This window comes from Heterocephalus glaber, unplaced genomic scaffold (assembly GCF_053883595.1).
Source record: "Heterocephalus glaber isolate CG9 unplaced genomic scaffold, H.glaber_assembly_v1.0 deba00001561, whole genome shotgun sequence".
NCBI classification, from domain to species: Eukaryota; Metazoa; Chordata; class Mammalia; order Rodentia; family Bathyergidae; genus Heterocephalus; species Heterocephalus glaber.
The window spans coordinates 3051935-3066150 of NW_028258349.1; the positions used below are offsets into that span (position 1 = coordinate 3051935).

At 39.1% G+C, this 14216-nt stretch overlaps 1 protein-coding gene across 1 annotated transcript in view; it reads left to right on the forward strand.

Moving 5' to 3' along the window:
• The first annotated feature begins 10745 nt into the window (after positions 1 to 10745).
• The window catches only part of Slamf6 (SLAM family member 6), a 40870-nt gene continuing 37399 nt past the window's right edge, over positions 10746 to 14216 (forward strand). The window contains exon 1 of the mRNA XM_087190842.1: positions 10746 to 10866. Within this exon, the coding sequence (XP_087046968.1) occupies positions 10770 to 10866 (97 nt within the window). The 5' untranslated portion in view covers positions 10746 to 10769. The remainder of the gene's footprint in view (positions 10867 to 14216) is intronic.

Consider the following 14216-nt stretch of genomic DNA (forward strand, 5'->3'; position numbering starts at 1 on the left):
GGGTTTGTCCAGATAACCTTAGACATTGGCATGAACAGGAAGATCCTGACTAGGCTGGGCTATGTCATCACAAAGTAGGTCTTAGGTTCTGCTTGGAGAAAAGAAATGGCTGGGCTATATTTTCTTCTAGATCTGTTCTTTTCCTTCTGTTTCACTTTTCCCTGGATTCCCTTTTACATGTATATTTTTTCTCAAGAATAATTAGTAACAGCCTCTACTGGTTGTAAAATGAAGTTTGCAAAACAAAGACAAGAGTAAGAATTTTAACAAGTGATTAAAAATGTGGGTTTCTGAATTATGTGACCTTGGGCACATCTATAAAATGGGAATAGGTAATAGTTTCTGTGTTGTAGGGTTGGTGTAGGGGTTAAATAAAATGTGACTACAAGAATATACCTGCTCATGATAAAGTGTTGGACCCTTTTATAAGCTGTTCTTACAAGCCTGAAACCTTCATAAAATGCTAATCCAAACTTACAGAATAAGCTTCTTCCAACAGAAATCCAGCTGATATTATGTTAAATCAATATTATATATCACACTGTTCCCAGTCATGCAGCCTCTCGTGTTCTGTTATATACACTGTCTGTTCCTTCTGTTATCACCACACCATACTAATTACACCCATCTCCTGCTGGAGAGGACAGGGGGTGGTGTCATTGATGAGCACGGACAGGGAGAGCCTTGAGGGCGGGGAACCTATAACAATTCATTGAGGGCTTATTTTGTACCAACTGCTGCACTCGATGCTTTGTACATTACTGTCTACACAGCAGCCCTGTAAAATGAAAATTAATTTTAGTTTGCATTAGGCTTAGGGGCTAACTCCCTTAGCACATTCAGAAAGCTGGGAAGATAGGATTTGAACATAATACTTGGTGCACTTGCGTTCTGCCACACTGCCTCCTTTTCCCTCCTGTGGATTCACAGCACCTGGCACTTGGCCTCAGGTATAGCCCATAACTGGCACTCTGCTTGACACATAATAGGTGCATCACAAGTATCTCTTGAATGAATAATTGAATATACTAGTATTTTTAAACTACTCAATGCAGCTCAAAGTACATCTACACATTAATTCCGTTGTCATCTGGATAGCCACTTAACTTTCCTGTCGGAGTTGTGCATTAAATTAAAGAAACTTTTATGTCTCTCAGGGGGAAATGATTTAGGAGATAGGGCATGGCAAAGCCAGCTGGGGAAAATGAGTGGGACCCGTCAATTCCAAGATCCCAGGACAACACAAGGACCCCGTATGTAGAATTTCTCAGGAGCTCCCTCAAGATGTGAACAGCGTAAAAGAAGACTGGCTATCATGGAAAGCTGCTAGCTTGGGTTCCCAAGATAGCCTGTGCACATTTCTCAGAGGAGGAGCGTACTTTTATTTTTGCTTTTACCCTCTTTTTCACTTTGTTCGGCCCAAGTTTGCTGTGCATAAATGGTTACCTCCATATCCTTTCACTGTATACTTTTCAAATAAACTTCTTGGCACTGTTAAAAACATAAAGTATTTCCATTTTTTCCATTTCTCATCATTTTTTCCTTTCCCTTCTTTCCTTTCCCCTGCCCTTCCCACATAAAGTCTTTGTAAATAGGGAAGGGTGGAGGGTGTGAAGGGAGGGCTAGGAATGGGGAAAAATAAGAACCAAGATGCATTATATAAAGGTACAATTCCCAATGAGAAATGTAATTGTGTTGTATACCTACAATGTACCAATAAAAGAATTTAATACAAAAAAACCCCATAAAATAAAATAGAGAAGCTTGGATAAATCTCTCTGCGTCTGGCTGGAGCTGGATTCTTAGCCTATAAGGGATCCAAGTCATACACACTTCTTGTGAGTTGTTAGAAAAGGAGAGGAACATTGTACATTTCCACTCCAATATCATAATGGTAACAGGAACAGAAAAAGTAAGAATTCGGGGGATTGCACAGCATTATTTACTGGTTTCTAAAATAATAAATAGCTGTATACATTTCGATTTTAGTGAGTTCCCATCCAAGTGTAAGGAGTCCTTGTTTTTCAAAACATTAAAATGTTAATTCACTTTGATAAAGGATTATTAATTTTTTTTTTTTTGGTACTGGGGATTGAACTCGGGACCTTGCACTTGTGAGGCACTCAGCGGAACCACTGAGCTAAATCCCTGGCCCGACCCTCACACTTTGACAGTTCATAGAGAAATGGGTTTATTCTTGCTAGCTGGCAGAGCCCTCCACAAATCTCTAGGTTCAGGCTGGATCAACTCTGTGTCGTGAATATGGCCATGAGAAATTGAGGTTTCTTTCTTAGGAGATCATATTGAAGGTTAATAATTATTTACATTATCTGCCAGAGAATTTTTAAATGCATATAAATCTCAATCCTTTCATTTGTAACCAGTATTTCCAACTGTTTAATGAGTCATCTCTTCACAGATGTCAGAAGTCACCTCAAATTCAAGGTGCCCAAAATGAAACTCATGAATCTGTCCCTGATCTCTCCAACTTCTGCTCCTTCTGTTTTTCCTGTGCTCATTAGTGATCCACCATAAACCATAATTATTAAATCTATTGAGTGTACACTATGTGCCATTCCCTGTGCTGTTTTGCATGTACTAAATCATTTAAAACTAAATCTCCTTTCTGAAGTAGATACAATTACCCTCCATTTCACAAATTAACCTGAGGTGCAGCAAAACCAAGTCGCTCATCTAAGTAATAGCCACAATGTTGATTCCTCCTTCTTTCTTCCTCTTACCCCAATTGCCCTCTACATCTAATCACTTATTAGGTCCTAGCACTTTCAACTCCTCTATACAGCTTCTTTCATCCACATCCCCTCAATCTACCTGCTTTTCGAGCACACCTTTCTGCAAACCCACACTCTTTATCATGTATTCCTGGGCTGCTATCACATAAATAACAATTTTTTTAAGGCACAGATTTTATCACTTCATTTCCCTACTGGAGAGCTTTTCCTATGGGATGAGATTCCTTAGCTATCTGACCCATCAGGTCTTCCAGGCCCCTCTCTTTCTGCTTCCTAGGCTACAGCCACACAGAATTCTCATGGGCCCATGGATCTACCAAATCATTTCCACCTTCTGCACTTTTGCCTATGTCATGTGCTCTGCCAGAAATGCCTTTCTCTCTTTTCCATCCCTGGCCCTTTCTTACTTCAAGGGTCAGACCAAGCATCATTTCTTTGTGTAGCCTTTTAAAACTTCCCACCCAAAGCTTAATATATAGCTCTCTATTTCCACTCCTACAGCATGCAGTACAGAAGTACCTTGTGGTAGCATTTAGCATATCCAATGGTAATTAGTATTTCCACTCCCCCAACATGCAGTACATAAGTACCTTTTGGTAGCACTTAGCACATCCAATGACAATTAGTAAGTCCCTGACTTGGAACAAGTTCTATTCAGAGAAAATTGTTCATAAGTTGGATTTGTTTGTAAGCCAAAGTGAGTCTTAGTACACCTGTGAAAGTTCACAACTGTACTGTTCATAAATCAGGGACTTACTGTATATAACTTGTCGGGGTTTGGGTTGTTATTGGTTTGTTGTTGTTGTTGTTTGAAACAGGATCTTACTCTGTAGTCCAGGTGGCCTTGAACTCACGAAGTTGCCCAGGCTGGCCTTGAACTTGAGATCCTCCTGCTCCATTACAGACATGTATCATCATGACCAGTTGTTGTGATATTATTTTTTTTTCCTGTCTGTCCACTGTTGTAATATTATCTTAACTGTCTCTCCAACCGATCAATGAGATATTTAGGGTCAAGGATCTTCCCCTTTTTTTTTAGTTTTATGTACTTAATGAACTTCAAGTCCTCCCCAAAAAAGTTTGTTGGACTAGTCCATTAATGTAAACATGAAGATTATGTCAGTAGTAACAAATTCCACTAACCTTATTTCAGAAGTTAGGTGTCATGTTTGTAACAGGTTATCTTATCCCCTATACACATTACCTTTTATGTCATCCATTTGTAAATTTCCATTAATGAAGTATTGTTCATCCATTTTACTTTGTAAGTGCTTAACAAATGGGATTATAAACTCCATTTCAGCAGGTGAAGACAATATTATTTTATAATGTATCTATTCTTTCTGTCTTACTTTGTTTAGTTTTTTTAAAAAACAGAGAATAGCTGGAACATCAAAAGAGAACTTAAAACCCAGGCCCTAAGCAGATATAAAGACCAAGGGATTGAGAGTCTAGAAAAGACAATGGCAAGAAATCAGAGGGCAGCAGAGGTACATGGTTAGAAGTTAAGGGATTTTTCCCTGATTAGAGAGAAGAGAATTGAGCATTTAAATCCTGAGCCATATCCCTCCAGGGTAGGAGCTTTGTCTTATTCATCTTTCACCCACAGTGCCCCAGGAGCCAATGTGTAATAGGGCTTCATCAATATTTGTTGGACTGAATTTGGATTGGAACCCAGACATTAGGAGAGGAAAGGGGCTGGGAACTGGAGAGTTGTCACTGTGCCACTTAGAGGAAAAGGATAAAAGAACTGAGCTTTTAAATGAGGTTGTGAGACCGTGGTTCCCATAGAACCATAGGTTCTGGGCCTCAGGATGTTTTGTAGAACCCCTGAACAGGAAGTGACTTGCTTAAAAAATGCATATGAGATAGTAAATGGAAGCTTCTATGTCTGTGGGAGGAAAATCACCTTATTTACTGCCTACTTGTTAGAGAAGCCCCAAGTCCTCTGGGCTTACTTAGCTACTCTTTGTAGATTTGCTTTATGTCCCAGCTCTGCAGCTACATCTCGGTATCCTCTTTTTGCGTGGATGAAATTCACTGCTATCCTCAAAGAATTTCAGAGCTCCTCTATAAACATTCTGTAAGCCAATATAGCAACCATTTGAATAGATTTTTAAATTTTGGTGCTATTCTTCTAATGCAGGTCCCACATTTCACTTCATTTAATCTACATATTTGCTCTAGGACTGTCCCTCTGCCTGAAACACTTTATCTCCCCCCCCTTACTTTTCTCACTTCCAATACATAATTTCAACAAGTTCATGTTCATTCTGGGCTCCTCCTCAATGTCTCTTCCTAAAAATCTTCCCTGTTCCTTCAGACCATAGCCAATGCCCATATTTTGCTCTCTTTGTACTATATGTCTTTTTTTCATGCCAGTTTTCAAATTTTGTCTTTAAATAGTCCTGATATTATTTCATTCATATCTCTCTTTTGCTCCACTGGACTGTGAACTGTATCAGAAGACAGATGTGTCTGGTTTTTCTTGCCATTTGCACCCACAGCGCCTGGCCCTGTGCAACTAACAAAGGAAGTGCTTCATAGATAATATTTTGATTAATTATTGAAGATGCAACAGTATGTGAAGCTTTTCACTGCATTTCCTAGAATGTGGCAATCCTTTGGCCACATTTACTCCTTAGACTATTCCCTTAATTGATTCTATAAAATCATTAGTTGGAAATGTGAAAGAAAAATATCAATTTTATCTTCTATGCAAAAAGTATATTGATTGTTAGAAAACACTGAAGAGTTAACATAGCAGGCTTAAGACTGCTAGCTTTTGAAAGACATGCTTATAAGGTTGGTCCTTACTTGGCTAATGCCTCAGAACTTGAACCTTGGTGGACCCCCACCATTCCCTGATAAGAGTAACTCACACTGTGCATAAACTGCGCAACAATTTGGTTTGTGCTGAATATCTGCGTTCTCTCTCTCTAATGCTAGGGTTTTGGTACATGGTAGGCAGAGGATACCTACATGATTGTGAATATATGCACTGAACTCCTAGGCTCAGATGAGCTTTCCTGATAGACTATAATTCAAATGTGTTGCCCGATGTGTAATGAAGGAATTAAGAACTTCCATGTGAGTCCACTAAGAGAGAACTCTTGGAAGCTCATACCTACTTTCCTCTGGACTTTGCCCCATGTACCTTTTTCCCTTTGCTGATTTTGCTTTGTGTCCATTTGCTCTAATTAGTCATAGTCACAAATATGCTAATATACAGAGCCATTATTCTTCTTATTGAATCACTGAAACTGAAGGTGGCCTTGAAATCCACTAATACACTTCCAGAATATTTCCATGATCCATCTACTTCTCTTGTGTCACTACTAGCTATATTACTATCAGTCCTATCACCCAGACAATAGAGCTTTATTGCCTGCAGTCTGATCCATTCTCTATACCACAGTCACAAACACTGTTTGTTTCCAAAACACAAATAGAATCATGTTGCCCATTAGATGTCAACCCACGGCAGAAAGAATCAATGAATTGCTCAGATTATGACTACAATAATTCATAAAAGTTCAAAATTAGGAGAACTTCTTTAATTAGAAAAAATGGAAAAGATACTTGGTGATATTATTCCCTGAAGTCCACTAAGCTTATATAGTCTTTATCAGTCTACATCTACCACTTTCACAAGAATTCCCATGTTATTTTAACTGTCTCTAAGCAGAGAAACAGTAGGAAGCTTCCAAGTTCATTGAACACTGATTCCAAAGCCAAAGTAAGATAAAGTCTATCTTAGTTACTATTCTCATTGCTGAGACAAAACACTCAACACCTAACATTAAAGGAGGAAAGGTTTATTTGGCTCACAGTTTGTGGAGGTTTCAGTCCATAGTCGGCTGGCTCCAAGGCAGGGTGGCATGCCAGAGGGCATCACGGAGGAGAAACAGTCCATGGCAAGCAGGCAGGAGAGAGCAAACAAGGCAAGGGAATTTAGCAGTTTCTTTCTGTCCCTTTTATGTTCTATCTATGCTACCAGGATTACAGAAATGCCAAACCAATCAGTGGATTAATTTAGTAATCATACACCTTAATCCCAGCATCACACATGCTTGATTCAACCATCTCTGAAAAAGCCAGGACATCAAGACACCAAACAACAGTTCCCTCCCCTCCAAAGAGACAAGGGATTAACAAACTATGGTCCATGACTAAATCCAATCTGATATCTATTTTCATGTGACCCATGGGATAAGAATAGTTTTTAGACTTTTTGTTTGTTTGTTTTTCTTGGTACTGGGGATCGAACTTGGGTCCTTGCACTTGTGCAGCAGGGGGCAAAACCACTGAGCTAAATCCCCGGCCCTAGATTTTTAAATGATTAGGAAAATTCGAAAGAAAAATAGTATTTTGTGACATTTGAAAATTAAATGAAATTCAAATTTGTGTGTTCTTAAATAAAGTTTTATTGCAACACAGCTAACATTTGTATGTGTTGATTGTGGTTGCTTTCACTCTACAACAGCACGTTTGTGTTATTGCAAAGGAGATGGTATGGTCCATGAAGACTAAAACCTTTGCTCTCTGAACCTTCACAGAAAAGTTTGCCACATCCTGATGCGACCAATCTCGATCATAAAAATTAATAGTCTTAATTTAAATTCTAGCAAACAGAACCCACGGATACATTTTTAAATGCAATGAAGTAGGAATTATCATGAGAATGCAAGGAAGATTTAAATTTAAGAAATCTTCTATTGTCTTTTATTGATCTAACCAGCTTAAAGGAGCGATAAAAACATAATCATCTTGACAGATTCTGCAAGATATATTTGATAAGTTTAACACCATGACTAATCTAAAAACATAAATTTCTTAGCAAGCTAAAACCAGAAGGTGTTTCAATCAATGTCTAATCAGAAAAACTGGAACCATATTAAGCATTGCAAACCCAATAAATTGAATGTAGGAAATTGAATATAAAAAGTGATGGAAGAGAAAATTTTTTTAAAGTGATAGAAGTAAAAAAAAAAAGTGATGGAAGTTTAAGAAATAAAACAAATAAGCTGAGGTTACCAAGCAATAAGTAATTCCAGGAAGTTGCTAACACTTCTATGTAAAATTTTCCTTTGGAGCCAGTGCTGTCACCTTTTAGGATTCCAAGAGGTCACATATTCATCATAACTCGAAGGCCAGGGCTGGGGATTTAGCTCAGTTGTTCCACCACCTGCCTCACAAGAACAAGGTCCCAAGTTCGATCCCCAGTACCAAAATACATAAATAAATAACAAACAACTAGAAGGCCCCCAGGAATGGCCTGACACACAACTGTAATCTCAACACTCAGTAGGCTAAGGCAGGAGGACCCCAAGTTCAAAGACAGCCTATGCCACAAATAAAGTAAAATGCCTAGGGATCAATCTAATCAAGGAAGATAAAGACCTTTATGATGAAAATTACAGAACACACACACACACAAAGAAAAGAAAAGAAAATTACAGGACACAGAAGAAAGATATTGAAGATACCAGGAGATGAAAAGATCTCCCATGTTCATGCATCAGCAGAATTAATATTGTCAAAATGGCCATATTACCAAAAGAGATCTACAGATTCAGTGAAATCCCCATCAAAATACCAATGAGATTCTTCACCGAACTAGAAAAAACAATCCTAAAATTCATATGGAAACACAAAAGACCCAGAATAGCCAAAGCAATCCAAAGTAAAATGATCAATGCTGAAGATATCACCACACCTGATTTCAAATTATACTACAAAGCCATAGTAACAAAAACAGCATGGTTCTGGCACACACACAAAAAAGAAAAAGACACTTAGACCAATGAAACAGAATAGAGGACACAGAAACAAATTCATGCAACTACAGCCATTTGATTCTTGTCAAAGGAGCCAAAAATATACTTTGAAAAAAGACAGCCTCTCTAACAAATAATGCTGGGAGGTACACTTGTAGAAGATTGAAAATAGATCCCTATCTCTCACCCTGTATAAAAAAATCAATTCAAAATTACTTAACCTTATAGAACTCTGGGACTTGTGAAAACTAATCAGATGATCAATCAAGAGAAAGCCACCAGCAAAATGGTAGGAAGCATTTTTATTCACCTTTGTCCCACCCACTCCTTAGTGCTACAACAAACTTATTTCAGGAGAAGCAGGAGTTTAGTTCCTAGTTCCTTCCCTTGAGCCAAAGGGTACAAGGAAGATTTATTTTTGTTAAACTAACTGAAACCTGGCTCAGGTCAACCGCCATACCTTGGTGTCCCTATATAAGGAAATGCAATTTAATACTATACAAACTAAAAGCCTAAATTAGTAGAATAGTTTTGTAACAAATAGCTGAGTCATAGCCAATCACAGGAGCTGAGCTTCAGCCAATCACAGGCTGACAGCTGATCAGGTCCTGTCTAAATAAGGCAAATGCTGAGCTAACCAACCAAGCTGTTTCTGTGCATCATTTCCTTTTTCCATCCATAAATATCCCCTGCACATACTGTGACACCACACTCTCTGAATCTTCACTAGTTCTGGACATTGCTCAATTCATGAAAGAAACTTTGCTCCATTAAACTTTGTTAAATTTAATTTGCTAACGTCTTTCTTTTGATATTAGTAAAGTTCTAACCTGTCTATTGGTCTCTATTTTGCCTAACACAGATCTCAAGTGGGAAAGTAGTAGACATTGCTGTGAAAGATTCAAGGAGGCTACAGACTCACAAAAACTTGAGGCAAGGGATTATCTGTGTTTGCAAACAACAGACCACCTAAGCCCCGTGGAGAAATGGGCATGGGAGGAGAAAGTAAGGACTTTCAAAAGCAGCTCTGTACATGGGGAAATTGAGAAAGCCACCCAGGAGCACAGGCAAGGTACATGTTCAGAAAAGAGCTGAGAAGATCTGAGTTTCACTTTAGACTGGGTATTAGCCCACTTTATGTTGCTATAACAAGATACCTGTGACTGGGTGCTTTAGAAAGAAAAAAGGTATGCTTAGATCTGAGTTTTAGAGGTTGAAAATTCCTCATCTGTTTGACCTCTGGTGAAGGTCTCATGCCAGTTGGCAACATCATGGCTTCAGTGTGTGTGTACAAGCAAATCACATGGTGAGACAGGAAATTAGAAGCATTCAGAGGCCAAGTTTACTCTTTTTATAACAATCCATTTTTCTGCAAACCAACCAGACTCCTTAGAGAACTACACTAACCCCTTCCAAGGGTAGCACTGTCAATGACATAATTATCTCCCACCTGGCCCCAATTCTTAAAGGTTCTGCCACCTCCCAACATTGCAACCAACACTGGGACTGACACGGGCACCCAACAATGGGGACCAAGCTTCCAGCATATGGACCTTTGGGAGATACCCTCAAACCATATGAAAACTAAAGCACCTTGATTCCTAGCATCAGAAATAGCTAAGCTAACTGGTGAAGGACAGCCCCATTACAGAGCCTGTTCACAAAGACAGGAAGTGACAGCTATTTTTTCCAAAAAATAATTTATTTTAAAATTTTTCTAATTCCAAACACACACATTGCTGGGGATTTAGCTCAGTGATTCCACCGCCTGCCTTGCAAGCGCAAGGACCCAAGTTCGATCCCTGGTACCAAACACACACACATAAAACATACACAAAATAAGTTGACAGAAACAGTCCCTAAGAAGGCACAGGCATTTAACTTATCAAAGATGTTGAAACCATGTTAAATATGATGAAACAAAAACAAAAAAACTAAAGAAATTCAGAAGTAGAATACTCAAACAATACTACCAACAAAGTGCATCTAACAGGCATACACAGAATATTTCACCCAACAACAGAATACACATTTTCTCAAGTACACATGTTAAGTTACATTATAAGTCTTAATAAATTTTTGAAAAAGTAAAATTATACAAAGTTTGTTTATAATTAATTTAGTAATTAAACTAGAAGTCTGTAACCAGATTTTTAGTGTGGGAGGGGAAGGTCTTACACCACTTCTCTGAGAGGAAAGGGAAGTAAGAAGTACTTTCAGCTGACAGCAGATAGCAATGTTGATTACCTCAAGTTCTCCAGCTCCGGTCTCCACCACCCAGAGCATGTTCTGGCTGATCCAATCTCTCCCACTTGTCTTCTGCCTTGGCTCAGGTAAATGTCCATGTAGCCCTGTGTAGTTACTGAGTGACTCTCTTGCTTCTGTGTGGCTTGCTTAATCTAAATCACCTAGGTGCAGCAGATGAGCAGCCTGTCTGCTAAGGGCTGGAGAGGAGTTCACTGTGGTGCCTATGTACTACCACTTTCCCTCCACTTTGAATGCTAAGAGTCGGAGATGGTTTAGGAATAACAACTTTAACTAGGTCTTCCCATTATGGAAGTATTCTCAGGGACATGAGAAATGAACTTTTCTAAATCATGATTGTTTGAGATTTTTGACCAACATGTTATGTTACAAAGAGAACTAAGATTGAAAAAATGAATCCTCTGCAACTTAGGTACTATGCTCCTGTGTAATTGCAGGTAGGTTACTTATCCATTTTGGGCCTCACTATCCTAAACTATTGAAGGCTTATGATTCAGGTTAGCTGGAACCTCTGGGTGCAAACAAGAAAACCAGAAATAGTTCTCTTACCTTTTGCCAAGTGTTAAAAAAGAAAAAATTAGGTGTCCAGTTTGCCCTTCCTTTGATGAAAATTAGAGGTTGTTTAGTCCAACAATGCTTTATATAGCAGTGAGAAATGAATTAGCTAATGTAGCCTTGTTCCCTGTCTGTTACATAGAGAACATGGAGGTTCGTATCATGTTTGGGAAACCATAAGTGGTCCTTTTGGGCTGAAGTATGGCGTTCAGCAAAAAGAAACCAGACAAGAAAGCTAGCCCAGAGCTAGTGCTGGAGGGTTGATTAAAAACAGGTAGCATTTTTTTGAGTGCTTATTTTACTTCAGCTACTGGGCCAGGTGCTGTACGTGTATCATGTTTAGAAGTCTCGTGACAATTTTATGCATTTGTATTATGAATAGCCTCATTTTAGCATGAGGAACGGAAGCTAAGATAATTTAAATAACAAGCCATCATGTGGTAAGCTCTTGAATAATTCTGAGACTCAGTGAAGTTGAACAAACCTGTCAACAGCACAAGAGGAAGCAAGAGATGCTATAGATGTAGAACTAACTAGGTTAATTGATAATGGGAATCAAAGGAAAAGAGGATTCATTAGGTCATTCAGTCAATCACCAACTGAATGCCTGCACTGTTCTAGTTCCTGGAGTTACATCATAAGCAAAGCAGACAAAAATTCCTGCTCTTGTGAAATTAACATTTTGGCAAGGGAGACAAACTATGAACAAATAAAACAGAACATTGGATAGTGATAAATGACAAGGAGGACATCACTCAAGCAGGAGAGGGGGACATATAAAATATGGCAGGGAGGCAGTCGTGTTTCAGATAGGACAGCCAAGGAAGGCTACAGAGTTGGGATGGAGAGCAGCCATGGGGGGGAAGGTGAGTTCACTTTTGGACCTATTAATTTAAGGCATTAGGGTGATATCCACAAGGAGATATTCTGAAAGCAGCTGGAAATTTAGGACTAGGAGTAGGACTAAGGATGGAGACTTGAGAATCAGCAGCACAAAGATAATAAGTGAAGCTAAGGAGAAAAGTGGAATGAGGATACAACTTTGGGAAATATACATAAGACTCAGAAAGAGGAAGCGTTCTTTCTTGCCTATGCCTGTAGTTCCAAGTCTTTCCCAGGAAGTCTGTAAGTAGCCCTTTCCCTCTCCAGGACTGTCTCTTGTGGAGACACTGTTTCTTGTCCAGCCACTGAGGTGGGGTGTCACCATGGACCCTGAGGGGTGGTTGTTCGTTGAACTTTGGTCCCTGGAGGACCTCAGCCTCACACAATAAGCCTCCTCTCGATACAGCTCTTGGTTCAGAGTGGCCACTGAGGTTCATGCTCAGGTTCACTTGCCTACCGCTAACCAAATCAAAGGAGGCCATATGTTTTGGTAAAAAAGGAAAAACGATTCATTCAAAGCTAGCTCCAAGGAGATAGAGGCCCCCATTTGCCTCATCACCATCTCCCTTTGTACAGATGAGCAAAGAACAGTCTTTTATAGTAAGGAACAGAGGGGAGAGGAGCTCAGAAAAACAAAGCAGTTCTCTGTGTTTGCTTTATCATTTTCAGTTCATTGATCCCTTGCTCATGAAAGGAAACTAGGTGCCTTCCTCCTAGAGCTGGCACCTGCATATTTTGTCAATTCTTTTGGACTGAGTAGAGGAAGGGGGTATTGGTTATGTGCTCAGCAGGAGAAAGCATAGAGAAATTATCTCTACAAGAAAAAACTCTAACTTTTAAAGTTCTATTCTGTATAACCAGTTACTGTTATACCACCTCTAGCTATGGCAAGAGCTACTGAGAATTTCTTCTCCAAAGCTAGCCTGCCATGTGAAAGAGTCACTTTCAAAGTAAGTACCCACATTGCAATGACCTTGGGTTTTTCCAGTGGCTGTCACTACTGGTCTCCTGTTAATCACTAGGGTTGCCAACCCTCTCTGTGCCTGCAGAGTCCCTTGTGCCTCCCTCCCTAGGACCAGGGTTGTCATTGCTTCATTCTTTCCTCTACATTCCCTTTCTGTTCACCACGATTTTTTTTTTTTTTTGAGACAGGTTCTCACTAGGCTGGCCTTGAACTCACTAGCCCAGGGCTGTGAACTGCTACCTGCATCTTGACTCTCCTTTTGCCCATTTTAAATCAGATTATTATGTGTCCTTTTGATGTTGAGTTGTAAGAGTTCTTTATATATTCTTGACACTAGACCTTTGTCAGATGAATAATTTGCAAATATTTTCTCCCATTCTCTAAGTTTTTCTTTCATTTTCTTAATTGCATTCTTTGATGTAGCAGAGTTTCCTATTTTGATGAAGAATAATTTACTTATTTTTTTTCTTTTGTTTCCTGTACATTTGGTTCCATCTCTATGAATTCACTGCCAAGATCATGATTATTTACCCTTATATTTTCTTCTAAGAATTTTACAGTTTTAACTCTTATATGTAAGTGATTGATGAATTTTGAGTTAATTTTTGCATATGGTCAGAGATACGGGCCAAAGTTCATTCTTTTTTTATCATTATAGTTTTAGCCCAGCATGGTAGTGCATACCTATAATCCCAGCTCTCTGAGAAGAAGCTGAGGCAAGAGGATCACAAGTTTGAGCCCAGCCTGGGCAATTTAGAGAAAACATGTCTCAAAATAATAAAAAGTACAGGGGATGTAGCTCAGCATGAAGGCCCTGAGTTCAATCCCCAGTACCACACAAACACACATACACACACACACAAACTTATTTTTTTTGAGCAAAATTGACAAGTAAGATCATATGTATTTAAGGTATAACATATCAAGTATTAAGATACATAGGTATCAAGGGCCAGGGATTTAGCTCAGTGGTTTCACCTCCTGCTGCATAAGCGCAAGGACCCAAGTTCAATCCCC